Source organism: Lagenorhynchus albirostris, chromosome 1 (assembly GCF_949774975.1).
Source record: "Lagenorhynchus albirostris chromosome 1, mLagAlb1.1, whole genome shotgun sequence".
Taxonomy (NCBI): Eukaryota; Metazoa; Chordata; class Mammalia; order Artiodactyla; family Delphinidae; genus Lagenorhynchus; species Lagenorhynchus albirostris.
The window spans coordinates 482907-510864 of NC_083095.1; the positions used below are offsets into that span (position 1 = coordinate 482907).

The 27958-nt window shown below is 59.0% G+C and overlaps 1 protein-coding gene across 3 annotated transcripts; it reads right to left on the bottom strand.

Annotated features, from left to right (window-relative positions):
- Positions 1 to 15687: 15687 nt before the first annotated feature.
- Positions 15688 to 24877, bottom strand: TEDC1 (tubulin epsilon and delta complex 1). Of its 3 annotated transcripts, none has more exons than XM_060143461.1 (8): positions 24692 to 24876; positions 24516 to 24594; positions 24006 to 24208; positions 23561 to 23716; positions 22422 to 22520; positions 19398 to 19484; positions 18770 to 18937; positions 15688 to 17452 (listed from the first exon to the last, which is right to left on the bottom strand). In XM_060143461.1, the coding sequence occupies exons 1-8, from the start codon at positions 24836 to 24838 to the stop codon at positions 17123 to 17125; spliced, it is 1269 nt and encodes a 422-aa protein (XP_059999444.1). In that variant the 5' UTR covers positions 24839 to 24876; the 3' UTR covers positions 15688 to 17122. The 3 variants fall into 3 exon arrangements, with proteins under 3 accessions (XP_059999444.1, XP_059999525.1, XP_059999617.1); XM_060143634.1 differs by having other exon boundaries at positions 17155 to 17452; positions 18770 to 18881; positions 24692 to 24877; XM_060143542.1 differs by lacking the exon at positions 18770 to 18937 and having other exon boundaries at positions 24692 to 24877.
- Positions 24878 to 27958: the final 3081 nt, after the last annotated feature.

Below are 27958 nucleotides of genomic sequence, written 5' to 3' on the forward strand. Positions count from 1 at the left end.
CGGCGGCGGCGTTGGCGGCGTTGGCGGCGGCGGCGGCGGCGGCGGCGGCGGCGGCGGCGGCGGCGGCGGCGGCGGCGCTCAGCCCTCGGGCATGGCGCGGGGCCTGTCCAGCCGCCCCGAGGGCGCCGCTGCTCCCGGCTGGCGAGCTCAGAATCTGAGGAGATCAGAGCAGACAGAGTCAGGATGCGGAGGGGGCGGCCTCTCCCACCCCGGCGACGTGCTTCCCGCGAGGGGCGCTGTCCCCACTCGGGGCCCCGGGCCTCGGCCGCACGGACGCGCCGATGTGCGTACGGGGGGCCGCGAGCCAGAGCGGGGCCTCCAGGGGGCGCCGCAGCCCCACCTGAGACCCGAGACCTCGTTCCCGCCACCGCCGGGGAGGAAATGGAACGGAAGTGGCTTCTCCCCGCCGCGCGCGCGTCCCCGGGGACCCGGAGGTTTGTCCCTGCTGGGCCCACGCCGCAGGCCCGGGGTTCCGTCCCGTGGCCGTTCCCGCGGGAGCTCGGGCGTCCTCGCTCCCGGCGCCGCGCTGGGCGGGAGGCGGGCCTGCGCTCTCCGCTCTGCGCGCTCAGGGAAGGCCGGAGGAGCCGGAGCTCTGGACAGGTTTCCCGATCCAGGACTGAGAGTCATCCAGGGCCTGCGGATTCCATCCCAAAAGCCTCTCCGTGCTTCCCAACCCCTGCCTCGCAGCCCCTGCATCTTCCCTCCCTGCCTCGGCAGACTCAGTCTCCCCTCCGGTCCACCGTTCACAGGGCATGTGGACCAGTCTCTGCCCTGCTCCCATCGTGGCTCCCTACTGCGCTGGCTGCGTCTCCTGCCGTGTAGATTCCCCCAGCCCCGGCGCCAGCTCACCCACGCCGCCCTGCTCACCACGAAGGGGTGGTCCCCCTGCCACTCCCTCCCCCCTGCCCTTGGGGGCAATCTCAGGAAGCCTTCCCTCCGCTAACGCCCACCTGGGCCTGCTTTGGCTTCCACGGCCCCCTGCACCCCTCTCACACCCCTGGCACTGGTTGTCATGGCTGTGCTGGTCAGAGTTCCGCCGCAGGCTGCGGGTCCCCACACCTGTGCCCGTTCACACCTGGGGGACGATGGAGGCCCTGCGCCCTCACCCACCCGAAAGTCACTTGCAGGCTCACTCCCAGCCAGTCTCCCCATCCCTCCTGTCCCTCCCACAGCACCCCTGGCCCCAGGGCTCTGTTTACTGCCCTGTCCAGACAAGGACATAAAATTGAATGTCACGTGTGACTGTGGAGCCAGTGCCCAGCCTGCCCCTGGTGATACCGCAGCCCCCACTGCCTGGGGAAGGAGGTCCCCTTCCAAGTCGGCACCTCCACCCCTGCCCTCACTGCAGCGCTGCCCCACCCAGCACCCACCTCCCAGGAGCCCCTGCCGCCACATCCAGGGCCCCCAACCACTCTGAGCTCGGCCGCGTCGAGTGGTAGGTGCCTCGGGAGGGTCATCGGCCTATTCTGCCCCCGCCTCCACACCTCCGTGAGCTGCTGCTCCCCCTCGCACACACACCCCGTGTCCGCCGCCACTGGGTGGACACGCTTGACCCACGAAGCCCCCCGCCCCCCGCCCCGCCACACACACACCTGGGCCTCCTGTGGCTGCAGCAGCGGCCTGGGAATTTCCTTCATCCCAGCCCTTGGCCAACAGCCAGACAGCCGCTGCCCCACTAACCCCTCCCTCCCCGCCCATACACGCTCACTCACTCATCGAACATGCGCGGAGGGCTGAGGGTGCCGGGACAGACCCCGTCACAGAGGGAGCCCCGGGCCCTGCCCCAGGCAGCCAGCGCCAGGGCCTGGCCGCCCCTCCCCCACACCCTGCCGGGCCTCTCCCTGGGGACTGGCCCCGCTGCCCTGGCCGGCCCGGGCCCGGCCCGGTGCCTCCCGCACGCCCCACTGCCCGGACCTCACAGACTCCGGAGCCTCCGGGCCCTTCACTGCCCGCCTCCTCCCCGGCGCCTCACACGCCCTCCAGCCCCAACCGTCCCTCAGTGCCCACAAGCGGTGGCAGGGGGAGAGAAAAGGGCCGCCCTCCCCCGGCCCCAGCCCGATCGGACAGAGGGCGGTGAAGGGGTTGGGCCGCTCCCGCAGCTGCGTCTCCGCTCCTCTGACCCCACCGCCCGCTCCCCCGCCAGGCCTCACCCCTGCAGCGCCGCCCCTGCATCCCGCCGCCCTTGCGGCCGGAGAGTCGGGGTTCACCGGGAGCCCCAGCCCGCGCGCCCTGCCCGCGCGCCCTGCCCTCACTTACCCGCCGCCGGCCAGATGCTGCGCCGCGCCCGGGCCGGCTCCGCGGAGCCCGTAGGTGCGCGGGGCCGAGGCCGCGCTCTTCTGCGCTCAGCTGCGCCCCCAGCCCGCGCGCGCGCCCCACCCCCGGCCTGAGGCCCCGCCCCGCGCTCCCAGCCGCCGGCGCCCGCCTGACGGCGATGGGGGTCCCCGCGACCCCGCCCCCGCCGCAGCGCCGGTTGCCAGGGCGACGGCACTGCGCAGCAACGGCCCCCGGGACCTATGACACTGGGCAGCCTGACGCCCCCCAGGGTCCACGCGCAAGCCCGGGAAGTTTCCTGTCCACCGTCCTCACCCAACAGCCGGAGAATCGCCCCGCGGGCGCCTAAGTTCCGCTCACACCCTGAAATTCCAACGGCAGCCCGTACCCGGGCCACCCACCAGTGTGACCCCAATCGCCTGCGACAGGCGGAGCCCCGACGTGGGGGCCGGGCTGCCCGCCGACTATCTGCAGGTGGCCCCCCGGGACCTCGTTTGGGGACACGGCGCCGCGTCCCAGAGAAGCCCTGCATCCTGGGTTTCTCCAGCCTTCCCGGTTCTTATCTGAGGGCGCAGAGCAGGGCCACTGGGCAGCCCTCATCCTCTTCTCCAGCCATCCAGGGAGCACGCTAGGGTTTGGAGGCTCGGGCTTCCTTCCCCCCACCGGAGTCCCCACCCTGTCCTCACTGAGCACCGCCCCCAACATGCCAGCCATGCCCACCCCAGGATGGAGGAGGGGACCGCACCGGCTGCCGGCCTGCTGCCTCTGACAGGAGGAGACCAGGTCAGAGGGTGAAGGGACACCCCAGATCCCTCGCACCTGGTCGGCTTGCACCGAGGCCCCACATGTGCCTGGTTCCACACGGGTGGCTGAGTCTGTGCAGGTGACGGGATCTGCCGCCCTCCACCAGCACTGGGGGCCGGCCAGGGGTGCACCGGGGCCAGCAGGGAGTGAGGATAGCAGGCCCGCCGCCCTGGGCCGTCCATGAGAGAGAGGCACACGTGAGGTGCTGCGATGCTCTTGGGCTGAGCCCTCAGGAAGGCTGACTGGGGGAGACCAGCCCCCATAGCCACTCACACACTTGCTCTCACGGGAAGAAGTGTAGTCAGGACCCTAAAGCTGCCTCACTGCCCAGGGAGGGGCCCCAGACCCAGGGGTGGTTTACCTTCCCCAGGAGGTCTCCAGGGACAAAGGGCCTGGGGAGCAAGGCCACTTCCTGCAGCATGGAGGGAGGAGGCCCAGGGAGCACAGGTTCCGTCTGGCCAGCGGGCACCACCAGCAACCACCTGGCACAACCACCCTAGCAGGCCCAGGAGGCAGAGGAGGGCCGGAAGCACCTCCAGGGCCCCCTGAACCCACACCACAGCCCACACGGCCTGCTCCCTCCCTCCACCCTCCGCTCTCAGGGAGGGGCTGCCCCCCAGGACACCCTGCCCATCTCCTCTCTCCCTCTGCCCTCCCCACCTCACCTAAGGGCTGCTGGGAAGGCCCGATCTTTAACCCCCGTCCTGCTTGCCTGGGTCAGTGTTCCAAACACCACACACCCCATCGCCACCCCGGCACCCAGTTCTTGCCTCTCAATCCCCTTATCTCTGTGTCCACCGGCTAGCGCCAGGCCCAGAGCCCTTGGGACGTGGGCCGGCTCCCTCTGGAGGATGTCATTAAATTAAGGGCCTCGAGATCTGGGATCATCCAGATTATCAGGTGGGCCACTGTCATCACAAGTGTCCTATCGGGAGGGAGGCAGGGGTGCAAACGCGCGCTGAGGGACCGCCGAGGGGGTCTCTGTGTGAGGACCGCGCCCAGGAGACCGTCCTCTGGGGCCACGTGTGATGAAGCGACCAGGTGAGTTGTCAGGGCACCTGTAGTTTACCCTAAGTGGCCCACGATACAACGCACATTTATTTCTACACACACACTCACTTCAATAAAGAGAAACCAAATGTGACAGGACAGTAAGAGGTGCCCAGTCGAGACCAAGGATTTATATATATATACGCATACACACACACACACATATATTTTTTGGGGGGGGCGGGCCACACGGCTTGTGGGATCTTAGTTCCCTGACCAGGGATTGAACCCAGGCCCGTGGCAGTGGGAGCGCCCAATCTTAACCACTGGATCGCCAGGGAAGTCCCTGTTGTCTTTTTCTTTTATGTCTCCTGGGTTCCGTTTGCGGTGAGATGGGATAAACCCTGTCTCGTTCGCTGAGTGCAGCTATAAGAAGAAGGTAATGCATGAGGTACTGAGGGCTCTGAAGCCTGAGCAGACTGGGGGGAGAACGAGAATGTGAAGCACCACCAACCTGGCGGTGAGTTTCTGGATCTTCCCCCCAAATCCCCAGGCTGGACTCCGCCTGGTCCAGAAGCCAGACATGGGGACACGACAGGGACAGAGAGCTCCAGGAGGGGCCCCCTAGTTCTGGCTCAGGGAGGGAAAGAAGAGAGACTGGGAGAAGAGAGATTGGGAGGGGGGGTTCCGTTTGCTGCTTCGGGGCACCTGGGCAATCCTACCTCCACCCAGGCTGCAGTCAAGGCATCAGGGTTCACAGGCACCTTTTTAGGGAGAAGACCCTCCTCTCCAGTCAGAGGAGACGTGGTCCCAGAGGGTGGGACCCAGTTGCCTCGAGCAGACGGGGAGAGCCAGGCCCTTCTCTCTTTCCCAAGATGCAGGCACAGTCAGGGGGAGTGTGCAGGAGGGTGGGGTGACTAAAGCCCCCAACTTCTGCCAGAGGGCTGGAAAGGGGAGCCCCGGGGAGCCCGAAAGTAACGGAGGCATGCCGGAGGAGGGGCTCCGGAAGGCAACCCGCGAAGCTGTTCATGACTTTTGGGCTCAACCCCGAGCCACGTGTGCCCGGGTCCAGTCCCAAGTGTCACCCTGAGTCCGAGGACTGAACCACAGGACGCAGCACTGCACGAGTCCCACACGGGCCACTGGGCAGTGCCCACACAGGACGGATTCAAATAACACTGCAAAGGCTTTGAAAACAGAACTGACGTTGAAACCACTACCCACAGAAGGCTATTTGGAATTTTCTGCCTGAACCCAACTGGGTTGATTGCGTGCTAAAACAAAAATATCACCATTCTCAATAGGATTTAAACAAGACCAGATATTCATAACATACCGTTCGAATGTGCAGAATACAATCCAAAATTACTCTGCATATGAAGAGCCAGGAAAATCCAACCCACAAGGGAAAAGAAAGTCCAACGCCATCATGTCACAAATATTCTCAACAAAATACTAGCAGATAGAAGCAAGCAACGTAAAAAATAAAAACAAAGAAACACCACAACCAAAGGGAGGTTATCTCAGGAAAGCAAATAAATCAGTGTGATCCACCGTATCAACAATCTAAGGAAGAGACCATGTGACCATATCAACTCATGCATAGAAAGCATTCAACAGAGTTCAATATCCATCCATGATAAATACTCAGCAAACCAGAAATAGGAGAAATTTTACTAAATTTAATACAGGGTATCTAAAAAGAAAAAAAAAGAGACAAAACAAAACTACAACTAACATGATAGTTAATAATGAAGGACTGGGTGTTTTGCCCTAAGATCAGAAACAAGGCAAAGATGTCCACTCTATCCATTACTATCTGCTATTGTACCAGCAGTCCTAGCCAATGCAATAAAATAAGAAAACTAAATAAATGACATACAGAATAGAAGGGAAGAAATAAGACTCACTCTATTCGTAGAGGGCATGAAAGTCTATGTAGAAAATCCCAAAAGTTCTACCAAAAAAAAAAAATCTGAGTACTAATAAGTGAGGTTAGCAAGGTTGCAGGATACAAGGTCAAAACAACTTCAATCCTGCTTCTACTGGAAGCAAACAACTGAAAACCAAAATTTTTAAAGCAATAACATTTACTTTAGCTCCCCCCAAAATTAAATACTTGGGTATAAATCTAACAAAACACATACAGGATTTATATGCGGAAAATGTCTGTTCAAATTCTTTACACATTTTTCCATTGCGTTATGGTCCTTTTATTGTTGAGTTGTAAGAAGGAATTCTTTTTATGTTTTGTATACAAGTCTCTTACCAGATATGTAATTTGAAAATATTTTCTCCAATTCTGTGGGCTGTCTTTTCAAGTTTTTTGATGGTGTCCTCTGGAGCTTAAAAACTTTTGATGACACATGCCGCAACGAAGATCCCACGTACCGCAACTAAGACCCAGCGCAGCCAAAGTAAATAAATAAATAAATATTAAAAAAAAAAAACCCTTTTGATGAAGTTGTTTATCTATCTCATCTTTTGTTGCTTGTGCTTTCGGTATCATATCTAAGAAGGTTTTGCCTAACCCTAGTCATAAAGATTTTCCCCCATGTTTTCTTCTAAGAATTTTATAGGTTTAGGTTTTACATTTAGGTCTATGATCCATTTTTAGTTAAATTTTATGTATGCTGTAAGAAAGGGATCTGTTATGGGTTAAATTATGGTGCCCCAAAAGATATGCTGAAGTCCCAGTACCTGTGAGTGGGACCTTATTTGGAAATAGAGTCTTTGCAGATGTAATCAACTTAAATTGAGGTCATATCGGAGTAGGGTGGGCCCTAAATCCAATGCCTAGTGTCCTTATAAGGAAAGAGAGATTTGAAGACACAGACACATACACAGAGGAAAGAAGACCATGCGATGACAGAGGCAGCTCTTGGAGCGATGCAGCTGCAAACCAAGGGATGCCAAGGCTTGCTGGCCACCACCGGAAGCTGGAGCAAATTCTCACTCAGAGCGCCCAGAAGGAACCACCCCCGCCAGCACCTTGATGTCAGACCTCTAGCCTGCAGAACTGTGAGAGAACAAATTTCTATTATAAGCCGTCCAGTTTGTGGTCATTTATTACAGCAGCCCTAAGAAACTAATACAGGATCCAGTTTACTTCCTTTGCATATAAAAATTTCATTCTTTTGCATATCCAGTTGTCCCAGTACCATTTGTTGAAAAGACTTTCCTTTCCCACTGAATTGTCTTAGCACCCTTTCAAAAATCAATTGACCACAAATGCAAGGGTTTATTTCTGGATTCTCAATTCTGTTCCATTGGTCTATATGTCTACTCTTATTACAGTACCACACTGTCTTTTCTTTTTTTATATTTATTTATTTATTTTGGCTGTGCCGGGTCTTAGTTGCGGCACACAGGATCTTTAGTTGCGGCATGCAAACTCTTAGTTTTGGCATGTGGGGTCTAGTTCCCTGACCAGGGATTGAACCCGGGCCCCCTGCATTGGGAGCGCGGAGTCCCAGCCACTGGACTACCAGGGAAGTCCCGCACACTGTCTTTTTTTTTTCAAATAAACAATAATTTTATAGATAACTTTAGGATGTATGAATGTGATAAAGAATGCTTCGGGTGGGGTGTGCTACTTTATTATTTTTTTAATATAAATTTATTTACTTATTTTTTTTTTTTTGGCTGTGTTGGGTGTTTGTTGCTGAGCGTGGGCTTTCTCTAGTTGCGGCGAGCGGGGGCTACTCTTGGTTGCGGTGCGTGGGCTTCTCATTGCGGTGGCTTCTCTTGTTGCGGAGCACGGGCTCCAGGCACGCGGGCTTCAGTAGTTGTGGCACGTGGGCTCAGTAGTTGTGGCTCGTGGGCTCTAGAGCGCAGGCTCAGTAGCTGTGGCGCACGGGCTTAGTTGCTCTGCAGCATGTGGGATCTTCCCGGACCAGGGCTCGAACCCGTGTCCCCTGCATTGGCAGGTGGATTCTTTTTTTTTAACATCTTTATTGGCGTATAATTGCCTTACGATGGTGTGCTAGTTTCTGCTGTATAACTGCACACTGTCTTGATTACTGTGGCTTGTGGTGAGCTCTGAGATTGGGAGGTGAGGCTCCTCCAACTACGTTCTTCTTTTTTGAGATTGTTTTGGCTATTCTGTATCCCTTGCACTTCCATGTGATTTTAGGGTCAGTTCGTCACTTTTGAAAAAAGCCGTCTGAGGTTTTGATAGGGACTGCACTGAATCTATAGATCAATCTGGTGATAAACGTAAGATGTCTTTTCCATTTATTTAGACCTTCTTTAATTTCCTTCACCTGTGTTTTGTAGTATTTAGAGCACAAATTTTACCCAACATTTGGTTAAATTTATTCCTAGTCTATTCTTTTTGATGCTGTTGTAAGTGAAATTGTTTTTCTTAACTTCATTTTTGGATTATTCACTGCTAGTGCATAGAAATACAATGGACTTTTGCATATTGATCTTGTATCCTGCAGCCCTGCTGAACTCATTTATTAATCCTAATATTTCTTTGTGGATTCCTCAGGATTTTCTATATACAAGTTCTTGTAATATCATCTGCAAATATAGTTTTACTTCTTCATTTCCAACCTGGATGCCTTTTTTTTTTTTTACTTGCTTAATTGCCCTGGCTGGAACCTCCAATATAATGTTGAATAGAAGAGACAAGAGTAAACATCCTTGCCTTGTTCCTGATCTTGGGGGAAAGCTTTCAATATTTCACCATTAAGTATTGTGTCAACTGTGGAGTTTGGGTAGATTCCTTTCATCAGGTTGAGGAAGTTCCTTTCTATTCCTTGTTTGTTGAATGTGACCAATTAGCTCTAACTAAGGTGTGAAGGTGATTCAACAGAGAAGGGATAGTACTTTCACTAAATTGGACATCCATATGCAAACAAAAACAAAAACCCTCAACCTAAACCTCAAATCTCATACAAAAATTAACTCAAAATGGATCATACACCTAAATGTAAAACTATAAAACTTTTAGAAGGTAATGTAAAAGGAAATCTTCACGACCTGGTGCTGGTCAAAAACAAACAAACATGACACCAAAAGCACAGTCCATAAACAATAAATTGACAAACTGGACTTCATCAAAATCAAAAACTTTGCTCTGTAAAATTCAAGTTTCAAGGAACAGTTAATTCCTAACTTAACAAGTTTTTCCAGAAAATAGGTGGCAAAGGCTGTGATGAGGCCAATGTAATCTTGATTCCAAAACATAATAAGGAACATATGAAGAAAAAAAAGAAAATTATAGACCTATTTCACTTCAAGCATAGATATGAATGTTCTAAATAAAATTTTAGCTAACCAAAACCAACTGTATATTTAAAAGTTATAGTATGATCAAATGGGACTTCTCACGGGAATGCAAGGATGGTTTGACTTGGGAAAGGGTGTTGATGTGTTAATATAATGTAATTCATTACAATAAAGTAAAGGAGAAAATCATATGATTGTCTTGATTAATAAAGACAAAGCACTTAATAGTTATGATTCTAAAAAAGCTCCTAGGAAAATAAGAGTGGAAGGAAACTTTCTAAAACCTATAAAGAGTTGGGACTTCCCTGGTGATCCAGTGGTAAAGAATCCGCCCTACAATGCAGGGGACGTGAGTTCAATCCCTGGTCAGGGAACTAGGATCCCACATGCCGCGAGGCAACTAAGCCCGCGCGTCACAACTACTGAGCTCGTGCGCCTCAACTAGAGCCCGCGTGCCACAAACTACAGAGCCCATGCGCCCTGGAGCCTGCGCGCCACAACTAGAGAAGAGAAAACCCGCACACCACAACTAGAGAGAAACCCGCACACGGCAACAAAGATCCTGCACGCCACAACGAAAGATCCTGCACGCCGCAACTAAGACCCAACAAGCCAAAAGTAAAAATAAGATAAATAAATAATAAATAAATCTTTAAAAAAAAAAGGTATAATAAGTTATGTACCAAAAGCGCACAGCAAGCACCATACTTAATGGAGAACCTTAGCTACATGCCCTTGAAGACTGAGAATAAGCGTTAGCAAGACGGCCAAAATGAAACTACCATCATCACAGTATCTTCCTACACCAGCAACAGTAGGCAATAAATCTCTTCATATAGAACCCCTACTGGTTCTGCTCCTCTGGTTGGACCCTGATGAAACACACGGTGATAAAAGCAGCGTAGTGTTAGTACATGAACTGACCAGTGGAACAGAAGGGAGGTCAGGATAGATGGGAGCTGAATATGGAGAAGGCCCAGATCAACGAGGACAGGATACGTCTGTGTGTAGACGGTGTTGGAAACTGGCTCACCACATGGAAGAGACCTGGATTCCTGCCTGACACCACACACAGAGGTGGACTCTGAATGGAGTGAAGACCTAAACGTTGAAGAAAAAACTGACAGAAGGAAATGTAGGAGAATATGACACAAGAGACGGAAGCATGTCTTCAAATGTTAATTGTAAAAAGCAAGAGGCAAAAACATGATGAATCAATTAAAACAAACTTTAAATTTTCTATTCAACAAAGGGAAACCATGAGCAAACTTTTAGACAGATGACAGAATGCAGATGATATTTATAATGTGTAAAACCAATGAAGGGGGCTTCCCTGGTGGCGCAGTGGTTGAGAGTCCGCCTGCCGATGCAGGGGACAGGGGTTCATGCCCTGGTCCGGGAGGATCCCACATGCCGCGGATAGGCTGGGCCCGTGGGCCATGGCCGCTGAGCCTGCGCGTCCGTAGCCTGTGCTCCGCAACGGGAGAGGCCGTAGCAGTGAGAGGCCCGCATACCACACACAAAAAAAAACCAATGAAGGATTCATATCTCCAATTTTCAAGGAATTTCTGCAAAGCAATTTTTGAAAGTCAGCCGCCCCCAAACACCAACAATTAAAGGATATGACCAGCCAGTTACAGAAGAGGAAGGCCCCAAAACTAAGCAAGTGCATGAAAAGATGGTCAATTCAATGATTAGAGAAATGTCAAGTAAACCTGCAGAAGCTAGGACATGCTGAGGGAGGGTCACAGGGACCGAGGATGTAGGAACTGGTGGGACCATGGACTGGAACATCCAACCGACCACCCGGAGAACTCACTGGTCTGCTCCAGGTGTGCACCCCAAAGCCCTGCTCCCACAGGTCCACCCAAGAGCAGGGGCTTTTGTGAGGCAGCCAGGGTGTCCACGTGTAGGAAACGGTAAATGTAGTGAATCTGGGACCTTATCCGCTGGGCAGAAGCAGCAAAGAGCTGTACACAGAGCTTCGAGGATGCAGCTTTAAACACACAATACAGGGAATTCCCTGGCGGCCCAGTGGTTAGGACTCTGGACTTCCACTCCTGAGGGCATGGGTTCAATGCCTGGCCAGGGAACTAAGATCCCACAAGCCACTCGACAAAAAAAAATAAAGTAAAATAAATAAAATACAATAAAACACAATACAAAGTGGAAAGAAACAGAATAGGGAAACACAAAGACTTGAGTTGATTAGGGCCACAGTTCCCAAACTGTGTGCCGAGGCACCCCAGGGTGCTGCAGTGAATTCTCAGGGGCACTACAGGGTATTTTCCATTTTTGAGGGCAACACGGGATACAGAGCATGCCAGACACATTGTGAATAATTCGACTGAGCTCAGAGCTTCCATACTGGATTGCACTGCTTTCCTTTCTAAGATCTCTTTGCAAAGCTGGTTTAACAGCAGTTGCTGAAATAAAAAAGCAAACACCAGGCAAAAATCCACATGGATCAGGTAATGCAGGTGGCAGTGTCCAATGTGATTAAGGTTTGAAAAAGTGTGTAGGGTCTAACAGTTTCAGATGTCCTGTTGATAAGTAATTGCAGTTTCTAAGAATTAAGGGTTTTTTCAATTCATGTGTTGTTGGTTTGTTTGGGGTTTGGGGTTTGTTTTCTAAACTGCTACTAAGTTGTTAGTACCTAAATACTTATTAAGCTCTTTGGCCACAATACACAGAAGTGTTAGGTATTTCTTTGGACCAAGAGGTGCTGTGAAAAATATTACTGAGCCACTCACTGCAAGCGCCGTGAGCTGAGCAAGGGCAGGAGCCCTGAGTTAGGGCGATGCTGGCTGCCAAGACAGTCAGACCCAAGAAACAACTTCGGGGGAGCTAACAGTCACCGCTACCTTCCTCCCAAGGGAGACGAGCCAGGGCGCCCCATCTGGTCCCTGCCCCGGGCTCACCTCCCAGGGGCTCTGCAGACTGCACAGCTGTCTCCATCAAGCCATGCCTGGCTCTCGATGACCCAGAGATCCTCTAAAACTAAAGTAAAAACAGGAATGCCTGCACACCCACATTCATCACAGCATGTTCTTCACAACAGCCAAGAGCTGCAAGCAACCCAAACGTCCACTGAAAGATGGGGGGGTAAGCCTATCGAGGTCTATTACTCAGCCTTAAAGAGGCAGGAAATCCCGACGCCTGCTACAACATGGATGAACCTCGAGGACTTTCTCTCAGTGAAATAAGGCAGTCCCAAAAGGACAGATCCTGTGTGAGTCCACTCATATGAGGTCCCTAGAAGAGTCAGATTCACAGAAACAGAAAGGATGGTGGGGGCCCGGGGCTGGGGGAGGGGGAATTAGTGTTTAGTGGGGACAGAGTTTCTGTGCTGCAAGATGTAAGAAGTTCTGGAGATCTGTAGCACAGCTGTGTGAATATTTTAACACTGTTGAACTGTACACTTAAAAATGGTTAAGATGGCAGAAGGAAGAATGAAATCATGCCATTTTCAGGAACGTGGATGCAATTAGAGATCATCACACTAAGTGACATAAGTCAGACAAAGAGAAATATTACATGATGTCATTTATATGTGGAAACTAAAAAATAATACAGATGAATTTATTTACAAAACAGAAACACACTCACAGACATAGGAAACAAACTTACGGTTACCAAAGGGGAAAGGGGGTGGGGAAGGATATAGGAGCCTGGGATTCATAGATACAGTCCTACTATACATAAAATAGGGAACAAGGATTTTTTTTTTTTTGCGCTTTGACAAATTTATTTAACCATGAAATGACCACCCCAATCTAGATAAAAGGCAACAAGGATTTACTGTACAGCACAGGGCACTATATTCAATATGTTGTAATAACCTATAATGGAAAAGAATCAGAAAAAAATATACATATAATATATATATATATGTGTGTGTGTGTGTGTGTGAATCACTTTGCTGTATACCCAAAACTAACACAGTATTGTAAATCAACTGTATTTCAATTTTTAAAAAATGCTTAAGATGGCAAACTTAATGTTATGTGTTTTTTTTACCACAATTTAAAAAAATTGTCCCTAAAAGGGAAGGAAAAAACTTGGGAATTGTAAATGAAGACGGTAAGAAGAGAAACAACTTAAAAGAGGGGCCACCAGCTCACAAGCCCCACGGCCAAGACAGCAACAGATCCCAGGCCCCAAGTCCACCAGAGCCCACCAAGGCCCGGCCCAACACCCCTCACCGCCTTCTCACTGAACCCCAGAAGCTCTCCCGCCAGGGGCAGACGGGGCCTTTTGGAGCGAAGACAGGACCTGGCCCTGAACGGTGCCCCGACCCCGCTCAGAAGAAACTCCGAAATCCTGACCTGGGGCACAAAAGCCTGCAGCCCCTGCCCCTCTGCGACCCCACCTCTGAGCTCATGTCCTACCCCCTCCCAGACGCCCCCCATGCAGCCCCCGCATAAGCATAAGCACGCCATTTCCTTTGCCTGGACCACCCTCCTGGGCGGGACACTCAGCTCCCTCTCCTCCCCTCCTTTACTGTCTGGGCAGGCCTCCTCTGACCAACCCACTCTGTCACCTCGCGCCCTGACCCCGCACGGCCAGGGCCATCGCCCCCTGATGCATATTCGTTTATGGTGTTTGCTCTCCCCTAGACCCTGCACCCAGCCCCGGGGCTGACACACGTTGGGCACCTCGGGAATCCTGGCTGATGGAAGAGAGGAGCAACAGCCCAGCTCAGCGAAGGACAGAGAGGCCGGCGCCCAGCTGCACTCAGCACCCAGGACCCAGCTGGGGGCCCCGGAGCTCGAGAGGCACAACTTCATGGCCACCAGCCACACCCACAGGCGAGGACACGGGTGCCGGGGCCTACGGGACCAAGGTCGTCGACTGTGCCCGCCAACAGGGATTGTCTCCTAAATGCCACTGAGAGATGCTCCTGTCCACCCAAACCTGAACTTCAGCAGGCCACGGGGAATACCCCTCAGGCTGCAGGTGGGCCCCGGGGGTCCTCAGTCCTGACCAGCCAGCCACGCCCCCCAAGCCAAGGTCAAGCCAAGGTCAACCAATGCAGATAAGGACAAGGGAGAGGGAGGCCGGCCAGTGGGTAGTGGGGTAGGGCACCAAAAGGACCGTGGAGGTGGGGGTGACGCGGGAAGGCACCTGGACCGGCTCCTCGGTTTCTGACATCGTGGTTGACACACCCAAAGGACAGGTGCCCTGGGAGCGAGTGGGAACCGTTGGTAAACCCACGACCACAAGGCCCCGCAAGGCAGCCCCGCTGTCCTGAGCTTCCCCGCAGATAAGAATCCCTTCCCTACCCCAGTCATGGCTGTTTTAAGACCTCCCTGTGTGTGGTCTTCTGCGACATGCCTGTGTTTTCTAGAAGACTCTGAGGGTTTTTGACTCCGGATCCCAGGAGGCCGCTGCAGTGTGGCCAGCCGGCTGTCCCCGTCACCCCCTCACCCACCCCCCTTGGCGGACGGCAGGGACCGCCCACATCCGCTCCTGCCCCAGCGACTCCGAGGGGGTTGGGGGCCTCTCACAAGACGCGCCCGTGTGCTTCCCGGGGGTAGTTCGAATCCAGCCCCACCCCTTCCCGGTGCCCCGCCCACCTGCGGCCGCACAGCGCGCCTGCACGTTCCTGGTTACAGTTTGACTTATCTGAGTTCCCGTTTCCTCTTCTCCGCGGTGTCTGCCCCTGGGCTGACGGCCCCATCTGCTCCACACCAGTTCTTCACGGGCTACAGGTGTTGCGATAAACTCCCGCTTGCTCAGAGTGGCCTTTCCGCTGTCTTTACAGTGTCTCTTAATGAACAGGTTCCTAGTCTTGACGTGTGGTCTTAGGAAGCCACTCCAGAGGGGAGCGTGGCATCCTCACCTCCTGCAGGGCTGTGTCTGTGGGTCGGTGGGGAACCCTGCAGCCCCAGTGTGCAGTCCTCACACATGCAGCCAGGCCAGACTCCAGTGCACGCGTGGGCCCACGCTGCCCCACACCCCGTCTGTCCCGTGGGTCTGGGGTTGGTGGGCAGGGTCTGAGCCTATGAACCTGTCCTGGTACGTGCAGAGGGGACTGCAGTGGCCGCGGGGCTGCGGGGCTGGGGAGTGTTGGAGATGACAGCCCGCGTGAGGCCACTGTGGAAGTGGATTCTCCCCGGGGCCTCCTGCCTGCCCACCAGACCTCAGCCCCACAGAAGGCAGGGTCAGGGCCGTGAGCCACTAACTTACAAGCGCTAACTTATCACGGCAACAGTAGGAGCCAAACCCCAGGGCCCACGCCTGACCCCTGCAGCCTTGGAAAGCTCCTGGCTCGCGGGGTCACCGCGGACGGCTCCACTCACCCCCAGCTTGGCCTCTCGGGCCGGTTCCACCTCGTGTTTCAGAATCACCAGCCCAGGTCCCACAGACACACAGACACGCTTGTGGTTTTGATTGAATTGTACTGAATCTACAGATCAGTCTGAGAAGTGACAGCTCCGTGACACAGAGTTTGCAAACGTCAATTCCCGAGGGCCAGTGGCCATCCCGGCTTCAGGGAATCCTCAGTGGACCTGCCCCGTGGGGCAGTCAGAAGGATGGCAGCAGGGGTCCAGAAGGGCCTTTAAACACTCGAGGGCCGCAGGCAGGGGCCTGAGTCCCGTGTGCCCTGGACCCGACTGGAGCAAGCAGGGAGCCCATAAGAGGGGCTAGGAGAGGGGGGCCAGGCCTTGGAGGGAGGGGCTCGGGCCAGAGGCTCTCTGGGGCCAGCCTGTGAGGAGAGGGTCAGGGGGCACTCCGGAAGGGGCGCCGGCTCGACCCCGGTCTGGTCAGTGCTCCCGAGGCCAGTGCAGAGGCGCCACAGGTGTGCCCCAACCCGGGACGAAGGAGGCCCAGAATGGCCCAGAGGGGCCAGTGCCCCTGGGCGTGAGCCAGCACTCCCCAAGCGGACAGCAAAGGCCAGTGAGAAGGCGTTGTGGCTGGGCCCTGGGGCCTAAGCTGGCGGCACCAGGTCCGGGTGGAGCGCCCTGGGGGAGAGGGGAGGCCAGGCTGAGGCCATGTCCACTGGTGGAAGGGAGGCGGGGCAGGTGCCAAGCCAAGCCTCCTGGAAGGAGAGGAGCCTGTCCTGGCAGCTGGGGGCGCATCCTCCCGACACAGATGGCTCTTTGTCAGGGCGGAGCCCAGCTCCCCGAGCAGTGTTGGGAACAAAGCCCCCTCTGTCCACAGTGGCCTCCCCCTCCCCCCCCGGGCACCACCCCCAGAAACGGAGCAGAGTCCCCCCACTACCCAAGGTTCCCATCAGGCGTCCCTGCCCAACACAGACACAGACACACACACGCACACGCACACGCACACCAGGCATAGGCGTGGGCCAGGTGGGGTGTACAAAGGGAGCCCAGGATGAGGGTGCTCCAAGGGTACATCCAGGACCCTGCATCCCCGGGGCCCTCACGCCCACCCTGTGCTGCAGGCCATGCCTGTCCGTCCAGCACCTGGGCAGCCCTAGACCAGACCAGCCTCAGCCACCACCGCCCAGGGACCCCTCGCCCTGGACCTGAGGGGAGCATCCCCTCCCCAGACAGAGACCCGGAAGGGTGGCAGAGGGACAGCTGGGGCCTCACCCCTGCAAGGAGGCCTCCGCAATTTATTTCCGGGTCTTCTCCAGATCCTGACTGCCCACGGCCACCACAATGGGCCTGCCCCCAGCCCTGCAGGCCGCGGGGCTGGGTACTGCCCGAAGTGGGGACCCGGGGCCCAGGGCCCACTGTGCCGGCACCACCGGGGCTGCGTCTGTGTCGCCCCTGCAGTTACCTGGCCTGGAATCTGCCCCTCCAAGGCCCAGCCAGGCTGAGGGAGGTGCCCCCGGGAGCAGGGAACGTCAGCGTCCAGGTGGCAGGATCCAGACGGGGCCGGGCGGGGCTCCCACCAGCCTGGCCAGCTCCTGCCGACACTGGCCCTGGAGCTGGCGCAGCACCACCTCCAGGCGGGCCTCCTGGCTCCTCAGCGCCTCAATCACTTCAGGGGCCCGCAGGCCTGGGCCCCCGGGCGCCCCAGCCTCAGTCCTCACCAGCCGGTGGGGCCCGTGGGGCTGGGCCAGGCTGCAGCCGCCGCCTCGCTCGCAGGCCTGCCGCAGAGCGGCCAGGTCCTGTCCCACGGCCTCCCGCAAGGCCGTCCTCGCGGCGCTCCACTGGGGCCCACGGCCTCCGACCTGCACAGGGGACGTGGCAAGTGAGCAGAGGGTGACCAGTCTCACCAGGACCCTGGCTCAGGGCCTCGGCTCTCCCTGAGCCCTGCCCCAGCCGCCAGCAGTCCTGCGGCCCCTCCCAGTGCCCAAAGAGGAGCAGCTCCAGCGCCAGCTCTAAGGCCCGGCTCCTCCAGGCTCTGTCACCCGCACCGAGCATCTGAGCCCTAAGCCAGAGGCCGTGGGGCCCCGGGAAAAGGGCCAGCAGCTCGATCACCCCCGACAGCCCTGCAGGGCCTGAGCCCTCAGGACCACCCAGCTGCAGGCCCAGCTCTTGCACCGCAGTATTGCAGGGGGAGTGGGCCTGGCTGCCCCCAGCAGGCCAAGTCCTGCAGGGTCTGCTCAGAGCCCAGAGTGCAGACCCTCGGGGCACCCACCCCCAACCCCACCCACCACTCCAGGCGGGGTCAGCATGTCCTCTGCTCTATCGGCTTCCCACTTTCCCACCGCCCTCGCAGAGGGGTGGCATGGGGTGGCCCTGACCCAAGGGGACGCCAGGCTAAGGGGACGCCAGGCCGAGGACACGACCTGGTGAGGACACCTCTGGCCCCCAGGGCAGGCCCATCCCAGAGACCCTGCAGGCAGCAGGGAGCGCAAAGAGGCTGTGCCCTCGGTGTCCTCAGGGAACTGCCCTGACCCTGACCCTGACCCCGACCCTCAGTGGGCACTGCTCCGTGGTTCGCAACAAGGAAGCGTGAAGAGCCCTGAGCCCAGACAAGCACCGGCCCCCCTTCTTGTGAGAAACCGCCTGCAAACATCACCGTTGCTCCAGCTGTCACTGCCCAAGAGGGCAGAGGGCTCCAGCTTGGCCCGGCCGGAGGAGACATGGCCGTGCAGGGCCTGAACGAGCCACGCTGCAGGCCCCCAGGAAACACCCATGCTCCCCAGGGGTATCTGAGGGGAAAACCACGCCTGCAGTTTACTCTAAGATGCTTCAGAAAAAGGAAATCAATGCAGCGCACGTGGCGCACTGCTCACAGCCACAAACCCGGTGCTCGCCCGGTCCAGCTCACGGAGAGAGGAGGGTGGCGCCCAGGTGGGGCTGGGGGACACACATGTCCACCAGCAGGTCCAAAAGGCCACATGGTGTGAGCGGAAGCCAGCAGGGACGACACCAGAACTGCCCTGGGATAACGAACAGACCTCCATCAGGGTGGCCAGGGTGGGGCGGCAGCCGAGTCTGGCAGGTGAGCCCACCCCCCTTGCAAACAGACCAAATGGTGCAAGTCCCACCGTGGGAGCCCCCCACCGAGCATAACCCGGGCCAGGGCCCCAAGTCCTCACCCCGGCCTCCCAGGCCGCCCGCCGGGCCTCCACCGCCTCTCGCAGCTCTCCCTGCAGGGCCTGCAGCTCCCGCACCAGGGGCTCCAACGCTCCAGTCCCTGGTGTGGGGATCCTGGGCAGAAACGTGGGCTGTGAGGCCTCAGGGGGGCAGGCGCCCAGGACCGTGTCCTGCAGAGAGGGACCCCAAGTGAGAGGGTGGGCGGCAGGCCCGGGCCTCACAACCAGAGGCCCAGCTCCCCAGCCGGCAGGGACAGAGGCCCAGGGTCACTTCCCGCCCCCGGGTCGCAGACCAAGCTGGACAGTGACCGTCACCCTGGTGGGCCTGGAGGCCAGGGAGGCACAAAGGCCAGGCTTCCGGAAGGCCAAGACCCCTGAGAAGTCTGGGCTTCCCCAGGAGCTGGGAAGGGTGGTGATGGGACAGACAGACATCTGGAAAGAGCCACACACACAAAACCCACAGGCCTGGGTGTGAAACCAGCTTCAGGGCTGGGTGTGGGGGGCTTCCCTGAGACTTCTCTTCCTGTGTGGAAAATGAGAAGACCCCACCACCACCCCAGGGCCGCTGTGGTCAGACCAGGGGAGGGGAGGGGAGGGGAGGGACAGGAGGTGGGTGGAACGGCTTCCTGACCATCCACCGCCAGAACACCAGCTCCCGGCGCCGCCACTCGAGGGCCGCCTGCAGCCGCGCGTTCTCCCTCTCCAGCCTCCGCAGCAGCTGCAACGCAAACCAGTAAGGCCGCAGAGTCAGAGAACCCAGTGCGCCTGGGACCCTGCACGCCCTGCCCACCGTCTCTGGCTCAGTCGCCTTGGCTCACCCGGCCCACCCGCGGGCTGAGCCACCTCCCTGCAGGGCACGGCACGGCAGGGCAGGGCGCAGCACGGCAGGGCAGCCTCGCCTCCAGCACAAGCAGGCCAAGCCTACCAGGCCTCCGACCACACCAGTGATCCGCAGCCCCCCACAGGCGTGGGTCCCGCAGGGTCGGCGGCTGAGTCCTGGTGCCCCCTCCCTTGCGGCTCCACCCCACATCCCCCGCTGACTGAGGGCTGCACCCCGAGGCGTCGGGTGTACGGGGAGGCCCCGGACGGGGGAGACTGGCGGGTTCTGGGAATCCCTCCCTGTAGTCCCCTGGAGCCCAAAGGCAGGGCAGAGGCTGCACGGCGCCCAGCTTGGAGGCGACGGAGGACAGACCGGGGACCAGGGTGGAGAACACAGCCGCGCAGACCCCCAGCCCCACCCTGCAGGCACGGCCCAAACAGCCCCGCACCTGCGGACCCCGCAGCCCAGTGCACGGGCACATGCTCCCGTCCCGCCTGCTGAGGCCACTGCGGCCTCGGGAAGCCGGACAGGGGCAAGGCCAGTCATGGTCCACCCCAAGGGCCCACGGTAAGCTGCGGAGAGACAGATGGGCCCCACTGGGATGGCCCAGGCCAGCACCCGCTGTGCTCCTCTCTGAACACAGCAGCCAGCACAGTGACCCAGCCTCCGGCACCACTCCTTCTAGAAGGGAGCCCAGGAGTGTGCTCTGGGGCCGGGACAAACGGCCAGACAAGAGCCCTGCCAGGCCTCCACTCACAGAGGCTGGTGCCCGAGCCATGCGCACCAGCATGCCCGCCAGGCAACCGGGGGATGCACATGGCTGGACAAGGGGCTCCAGGGCCAGGGGGCCAGACAGGGGCAGCCTTGAGCACCAGGCCAAGGGCCCAGCCCATGGCCAGGGGAGCAGGGAAGGCAGGCCTGCGGTGAGAATCGCCCTGTGGTCTGGGGGAGGGCTGCGGACATGGGAGGGCGGAGCCCACATGCCCACACCACACACACACCCCGCTACACACACGTGCTGGCCCGTGAGAAGAGCAGCTTACTCAGCTCCCAAGAACAGTCCCAGAGGGTGTCCACACCCCGCGTCCCAAGCCACAATATAAGAAGACTACAGGCCCAGCCGGTAACCAAGGATGCTGCCCAGCCACTCCACAGCATGCCTGGCCACTGACACGGCAGCAAGAGATCATTCCAGAAGCTCATGGGACCCATCCCAAGAGCGCAGCCCCTTCAGGTCGGCTGGTCCAGGCCGCCACCAGCTTCTCATCCAGAACCCTTGGAAGGAAGCCAACTGTCCCCGCCCACCTGGCCACACCGTCTTCAGTCCTGGCGCACCAACGTGCACCGCCCTCCGGGGGGGAGCCGCACCCGCCCAAGCCCCCCAGAGGCTGGGGTCCCAGGCAGCACCAGGCTGGAGCTAGCACAGCCTCTGCCCTACTCAGGCCAGGGAGGGGACCAGGGGCAGGAGGCCTGCGCCTTGCTGAGTCACCCCTGAAAGGGAACAGAGCCAAGGGCATCTCAGGACGCCCAGATGCGGCCTCAGCACCCTCAGGGCCAAGCACGGCCTCGCCCAGGTAAAGCCAGGAGCGCAGGCCGGGCAGGCGCCCCCAGGTGGCCGCCCTGACCCCACGGTGGGGATGCAGACCCCCGAGGAGCACGCGGCTCTACAGGCGGGATCTGCTGGGCCTGCCCTGAGCCTCAGCCCTCCTCCCCAGCCAAGTGTCCCAGGACAAGGCACTGCCAGCCTCACACTCTGGACCAGCCAGGGCCCAGCACAAGTAATGGCCAGCCTTGGGCCTGTCCCAGGACCCCCTGGCCAGGCGAGCCCAAGGGAAGGAAACAGTGATGATGGACGGGAGCTCCTGAAAAGGTCAGTAGAGTGTGGGGCAGCGCCAACCCCCACCTCCTCATCAACAGGTGACACATGCCCAAGCTCAAGGTACCCACACCGTCAGCTCGGACCCTTGAACAGTCTTCCTTAATTCCAGTGGCCCCCCTTGCTGGCTGCCAGCCCGGCCCAGACACCTGTGTTCTTCCCACTGCCCAAAGTGTACCCAGCCACGTGCACACACACAGCAGCACTGGCTGCTCTGGGGGCAAGAGAGGCCCTGAGGTTGCACGTGTCTCCTACATAGGCAAGGGGGTGAGCTTGGGGACTTCCCTGGTGGTCCAGTAGGTAAGACTCCGTGCTCCCAAAGCAGGGGGCCCAGGCTCAATCCCTCGTCGGGGAACTAGATCCCACATGCTGCAACTAAAGAGTCCACATGCCACAACTAAGGGTCCACATGCCGCAATGAAGATCCTGCACGCCGCAACAAAGATCTCACATGCCGCAACTAAGACCTAGCACAGCCAAATGAATAAAATAAATATTTAAAAAAAAAAAAAAAGGAACTTCCTGCTGGTGCAGTGGTTAAGAATCCACCTGCCAATGCAGGGGATATGGGTTCAAGCCCTGGTCCGGGAAGACCCCACATGCCGCGCAGCAACTAAGCCCGTGAGCCACAACTACTGAGCCCGCGTGCCACAACTACTGAAGCCCACGCACCTAGAGCTCCGCAGCAAGAGAAGCCACTGAAATGAGAAGCCCGCGCACCGCAATAAAGAGTAGCCAGCCCCTGCTCGCCACAAGTAGAGAAAGCCTGCACGCAGCAACAGAGACCCAACGCGGCCATAAATAAACAAACAGATAGATAGATAGATAGATACTGTTTAAAAAGATGGTGAGCTTGGCTAACACCCACAGCTCAAAGCTGGTCTGCTGTCTGGGTCCCCCACCCTCCCAGGCTCCTTCTCACCTTGGGCCACGCCCACCTTGGTCCCACCAGCCCTCACCTGACGGCCACCCTCCGGGTCTCTGAGCAGCTCCGTTTCGGTGACAGACAGGTGGCCAAGGCTGCGGTCGCTGTGGCAGCCACGGGTATATGAGTGGATCTGAAACAGGCAGTGCAGACCCCAGGCTGAGAAGGTGGGCGCCTCCCCACAGCCAGCGCTAGGCAAGGACCTTACAGATAAGGAAACGCTTCAGAGAGGGTCGGGCCCAGGAGAGTAGTCAGCACTGCTGGGAGGCTGGCCCAGGGCCCAGTACCCACCAGGAGGCCCATGCAGAGGGAGGGGCACCCCACCCAGCTCCCAGGGTGCAGTATAGGTAGAGTGGGGCGCCCCTGCTTCCCCCTCAGCTCATCAATTGCGAGGCCCATGTGGTGGCACAAACAGTGAGGCCAGTGGCAGGGACACAGACACAGGGCACTCCAGCAAGGTGAGGCCTGAAGGCAGCAGGGAGGCTAACTGGTGGGCAAGTCTCACACAGAGGAGCAGCTGGAGCCCAGACAAGAGGCAGTGAGGGCTCCCAGGAAACGCTAGCTGAGCAAAAGACCCTCTCCCAGGGGCAGAGCACCAGGCGGGGTGTTCCAGCACCAGAGAGCTCTGCGCTGGTGCGAACCCTGGGCTACCTGCCCAGCCACCGCTCAGCCCAGACCATGCACTGGACCTGTGGGGACACCTGTGCCCCAACAGCTGAGCCCTACCAGCCTTTCGGAAGCCCACAGGAGCTGCCCACCGCCCGTGAGCCCACACCCAGGATGCGGTGGGAGGGGGTGCCTTCCTCGCCATCTCGTGTTCAGGCAGCAGTGGCTCCCCAGGGCCCGCTTTGGTGCTCAGTGACATAGAGTCTGAAGCTTCTAGGGAGTTCTGGGGACAGGAAGGTCGACCCTGCAGGCTCCCTGCCCCCCTGATTCCCTGCCCCATAGATGTCCAGCAACACCTGCTCTAGGCCCCCTCCTGGACAACATGGAGCCCTAGGGTCAGGCTCTGGGCCACCCCAGGCTGTGCCCAACAGGTCAGCTCCCAGCCAGGCCTGGGAAGGCCCACATTCAGCCAAAGGCTGGGCGCCAGCCTGAGATGGGAATGCTGGACAGGCCTCTATAGCACAGAGGACAGCTGCCCCTGGGTGGACAACGCATGCGTGGCACTACCTTGCCCAGGAGGGCGCACTGCTCCTGCTGACTGGCCATCAGGTTTCGCCACCGGAACCGCAGCTTTCCCATCAGCCACTGCAGGTGGCGGATGTCCACACAGCCGTCTGCTTCCACGCTGGGGGCAGGAGGGCCAGGGCTGGCCAGGGCCTCGCACTGGGGAGGGGGCAAGGGTCACGCACTGCTCTCACACCCCAGGCAGAGACCACGAAGGGGAAAGAGAAAGGAAGCCCCTGGGAGTGAGAGCCAAGAGATCCCGGGGGCGCCAGGAAGAGCTGGGTCAGGAGCCTGTGGGCACGTCCCCGGCCCTCACCTGCCTCCGTGTGCTCACCCGGGCATTCGGGGCAGCAACACTGACCCCCACAGGGCTGACCCCGCCGGTCCGGTGCCCACACCCAGGATTCCCGCCCGGGCTGGGCGCGGCTCACACTCATCCCTCACCCACCTCGCACACGGGCATCTCGTCTCCCAGCTGCACGCGGTTCTGGATCAGCAGCCGCTCGGGCAGGGGCCCGCGGGCCAGGAGCCAGGCCAGGGCCAGCAGCAGCTCGCGGCCGCCCTGGGAGCCGTCGTCCGGGAGCTGTGCCAGGGCCCGCCTAGGGTAGCCCTGGGTGAGCAGCGCCAACTTCACAGAGCGGACCTGGGCCTCTGCGGTAGGAGACGCCAGCTCAGGAGGGACACCCACTGGAGGTGACGCTACCCAGACTCCTAAGGGACCCCTGCGGGACGCAGAGCAGAGACCATGCGTGGAAGGGACTAGCAGGGGCATTGGGACCTAACCTGGAGGCGGGAAGGGGAGAGGCTCACGCGGGGGGACGGGGTGTCTCATCGGGGAGGCGGGGCAGTGGGCGGGGCCTTACGGAGGGCTGTCCCGTGGTCGTGCAGTGGGCGGGGCTCTCTGGGTGGGCGGGGCCAGAGCCTTACCAGGCGGGCCTTACAGGAAGGCGGCCCTTACCCGGGGAGAATGAGGCCGAGACGCCGTCGGCCAGCTGCGGCGAGAGCACGCGGAAGAGCAGCCGCCAGAGCGCCGGGGCCTGCGAGGATCAAAGAGCGACGGTCAGCGGGGCTGGCGGCGTCCCTGCGTCCTCCCGGAGCCCTACTGGCCCCAGCCGCCTGCCCTGCTGGCCTCACCGCCTCCGGACGGTCGAACTTGGCGCGGCGGAAGGTCTCGGGGCTGGGTCCGGCGGGCAGAGTCTGACTCAATGCGGCGATGGCCTCGGGCAGGGCCCGGGCCGCGTCCGCCGGGTCCACCCGGCGACGCCGCCGCCGCCGCCCCATGCAGCCTCCGCCCGCCTGTCTCAGATTGCGCGCCGCCGCCGCCGCGTCCCCGCGACCAATCCCCGCGAGAGCTGCGTCCCCGCGCCCAGTCACCGTTCAGGTGCCGCCTCTGCTGGGCCCGCGCCCAACCGCCGAGTAGGCTGAGACGCGCCTCTAGCTCCTGCCCAATGAGCGGTGCCCCCGGCGTTTGAGTGCTGTCTGTTCTGTCCGGTGCGGAAGCATTTCCGGTGCGTCGGGGACCCATCGGCGTTGAGAGCCTCGCGGGGTCCGCCCTCCGCGACTCAATCGCGGCAACACCTGACTCTCCTCGTCCGGACCCCACCAATCAGCCCCTTGCACCAAATGGCAGCCTAGCAACCGCCGGAGGGTCAGCGGCGGCGCTCAGGGTGCCCCCTGCGGCCGAGAGGCGCCACCGACACGCGGGAGCGACCCTCCGCCTCCGGAAGCCCTCTCTGGCCTCCGGAAGCCCTGGGACCCCGCAGCGCGTACCAGGCCGGAGACGCAGGGGCCAGCGCCCGGGTACCGGGGGACGTACCCCGACGGCTCAACCCCGCAGCGCGCGGGCGGGTGCTCCTCCCGGCCGGCCGGCGGCGACTCTCTCCCCCTTCAAACCTACGCCTGCATACCCCGCCTGGCCCCTCCCCGTCCAGTCCATCGTCTGTCCGGCTAGCCCCCTACCCCCTACCCCCTACCCCCATCCCCACCCCACCCCGGCCTCCCTCTGCCCTGCACCTTCAGCCTCTCCTTCCTGCCATTGAAGAGACAGTCTTCAAAGGACTATCCGCACAGCCACTTTGGAAAGCAGTTTGGCGGTTCTTTCAGAGCTAGACTTGTCTACCAGACGACCCCACAGTTCCAGTGCCCGGAACCTGTGAGGACTCGTGTTCCCACTCACGGACATTCAAGGCAGCTCTGTTCCTAACAGCCAAACCGAAACAACCCAAAGGGCCGCCAGCTGGGCAGTCAGCCCTAGGACGGAACCCTCTCGGCACCACTGATGGCGGGTCAAAGTGCCAGGAAGCGCAGACACAGAGGAGGGCAGATGCAAAACACTATGTTGTACGTGCCTTTCATCTATAGGAAGTGTCCAAAAAAGCAAGTGTACAGAGACAGGAGGCAGGTCAGTGGTGGCCTGGAAAGAGACCAGGACTGGGGAGTGGCAGCAGATGGGCATGAGGGAATTTTTGTGGTTAAGGAGAATGGTTTAGAACTGGATTGTGGTGACGGTTGCAGAACTCTGAACTGGTTAAAAAGCATCGAATGTGCATAGGTGAGTTTTACGGTATGAAATTATACCCCAATAAAGCTGTAAAGAGGACAGAGTGAAGGAAGGAGAGAAGAAGGGAAAGAGAAGTGATGAAGAGAAAGGAAGCAGGCCTCCCTGGATCCCAAGTGCTCCCCAGACAAGCCCCCCTCCAGCCCTCACCAAGCCCACAGGAAGTGCGGTCACGCCTGACGCCCCACCTTCCGCCTGGTGTTCACCTTTGCCCGCCCCCACCCCCCCACCCCCCCAGCTCCCCTTGCCGTCTCAGGCACAGCAGCTGCTCACTCCCTGTGTCCCCCTGGAACTAACCCATTCTCCAGAACTTGGCCTCTGACCCGGGCACCCCCACCCCAGGAGGCTGTCTCAGTGGCCACCTGACAAGTGCCAGGGCAGCTTACCTCCCGAGAGCCCTCCTCCCCCACAGGCACGGGGGTATTGCTGTATGCCCCTCACCTCACCTTCAGTCCCCTCCAGTCCCCTTCTGAGCTGGGGCTGGGACCAGCACAGGCCTCCAGGCTGGCCCTGCCTTCTGTCTCCACAGCGCAGAGGCCATGCTGCTAAGGCCTGCCGTAGCACCCTGGAGCCTTCGCCCAGTATGGTTCCTGACGCATTGGGTCTGGAACCCGATGAGCCCTTTCCGCTCCGGCCTTTGCACCTGCTGGGCCTTCTGCTCCGAGTGCCTTCCTCCCCAGCCTGAGGCCTGGCTGACCCACTCTCCCTGTGGGCCTCAGCGCTCTGAGCGCTCACTCCAAGTCTGCCCCCCACACCCAGACTGAGCCACGCGGTGGCGGAGGGGCCAGGAGTTTCTGCTGCCTTTTCAGGGCCACCTCCCAGCAGCTCGGCGCGAACCTTCCGGTGCACCCACTCCCCCCTCTGTGCCTGCTCTGGCCACAAGCCCTTAGCTGCTGGGCCCCCAGATGACACCTCCACCCCCCACACCCCACCACTGAGAAACCGGGCCTCACTTAGTATCCTCTGCTCCCGCCTCCCCCGCTGAATTGCATCTGTCCCCAGAAGCACTCCAGCTCCCACCCCTTGGAATTCTATGAATCCCAAATCTCACACACGCACACACACACACGCATGCACGCGCACACGTGACCCCACACACTGCCCTGGGGCCCCCCACGCCTGTCCAGCTCAGGCCTGCCGGACCCCCAGCCAAGCCATGGGGCAGGGCTGAGGGCATTTGCAAGGCTGAGATGAACTCTCTGGGCTCCTTAGATCAGCCGAGCCCCGGGACAGTGGCCGTCTGCCAGGGCCGGAGTGTGAGTGGCCAGTGGGGGGAACGGCGAGGGCTCTGAGGGTGGCCCAGTCTGCAGCTGCTCCCTGAACGGAAACAGGAGTTTTCAGAAAGCCCCTAGCCGTTGCCGCCCAGCCAGTCCTCACCTCAAAGTCCGCATCGGACAGCCAGCCGCTTGCTAGTCCCTACTGGGCAGCCGGCCCACCTGCTAGTCCCTGGGCATGGCACGGGGGCAGATGAGGTGTCTGGGTGGATGCACGGCTGGCCCAGTCCGGCAGGGTGGGGATGGGGGATGGGGACAAGGGAGGAGCAGCAGGAAGTGGGGAGGGCAGGAGAGGGCTCCCCACCACAGCTCCCCAAAGCTTCTCAAAAACGGAACCAGCTCAGCGGATTCACCCTGCAGCCTCATGTTCCCGCTGACCAATCCCAGAGCTGCAGAGGAGGGCTGGGGCATCTGCAGGGCTGAACGCGGGGCTGTCCAGGGTGGCTCCCTGGCAGAGTACCCCCGCCCCCCCCAGGGCAGTGGGCAGCAAGGCTGGCTGCAGCAGGAAGAGCAAGTGCCCGGCAGGGTGCAGCCCCCTGCACTGTTCCCCCAGTGAAGTGCACACACAAG

Excerpts from the sequence above, each read along its gene's own strand:
- TEDC1 (XM_060143461.1), bottom strand. The coding sequence starts at position 24,838 with ATGGGGCGGCGGCGGCGGCGTCGCCGGGTGGACCCGGCGGACGCGGCC. Across the intron at positions 22,521-23,560 it reads AGTGCGCCCTCCTGGGCAAG|ATCCACTCATATACCCGTGG; the intron begins GTAGTGCCACGC and ends TGCCTGTTTCAG. Across the intron at positions 17,453-18,769 it reads GGGCGGCCTGGGAGGCCGGG|GTCGGAGGCCGTGGGCCCCA; the intron begins GTGAGGACTTGG and ends TCCCCTGTGCAG.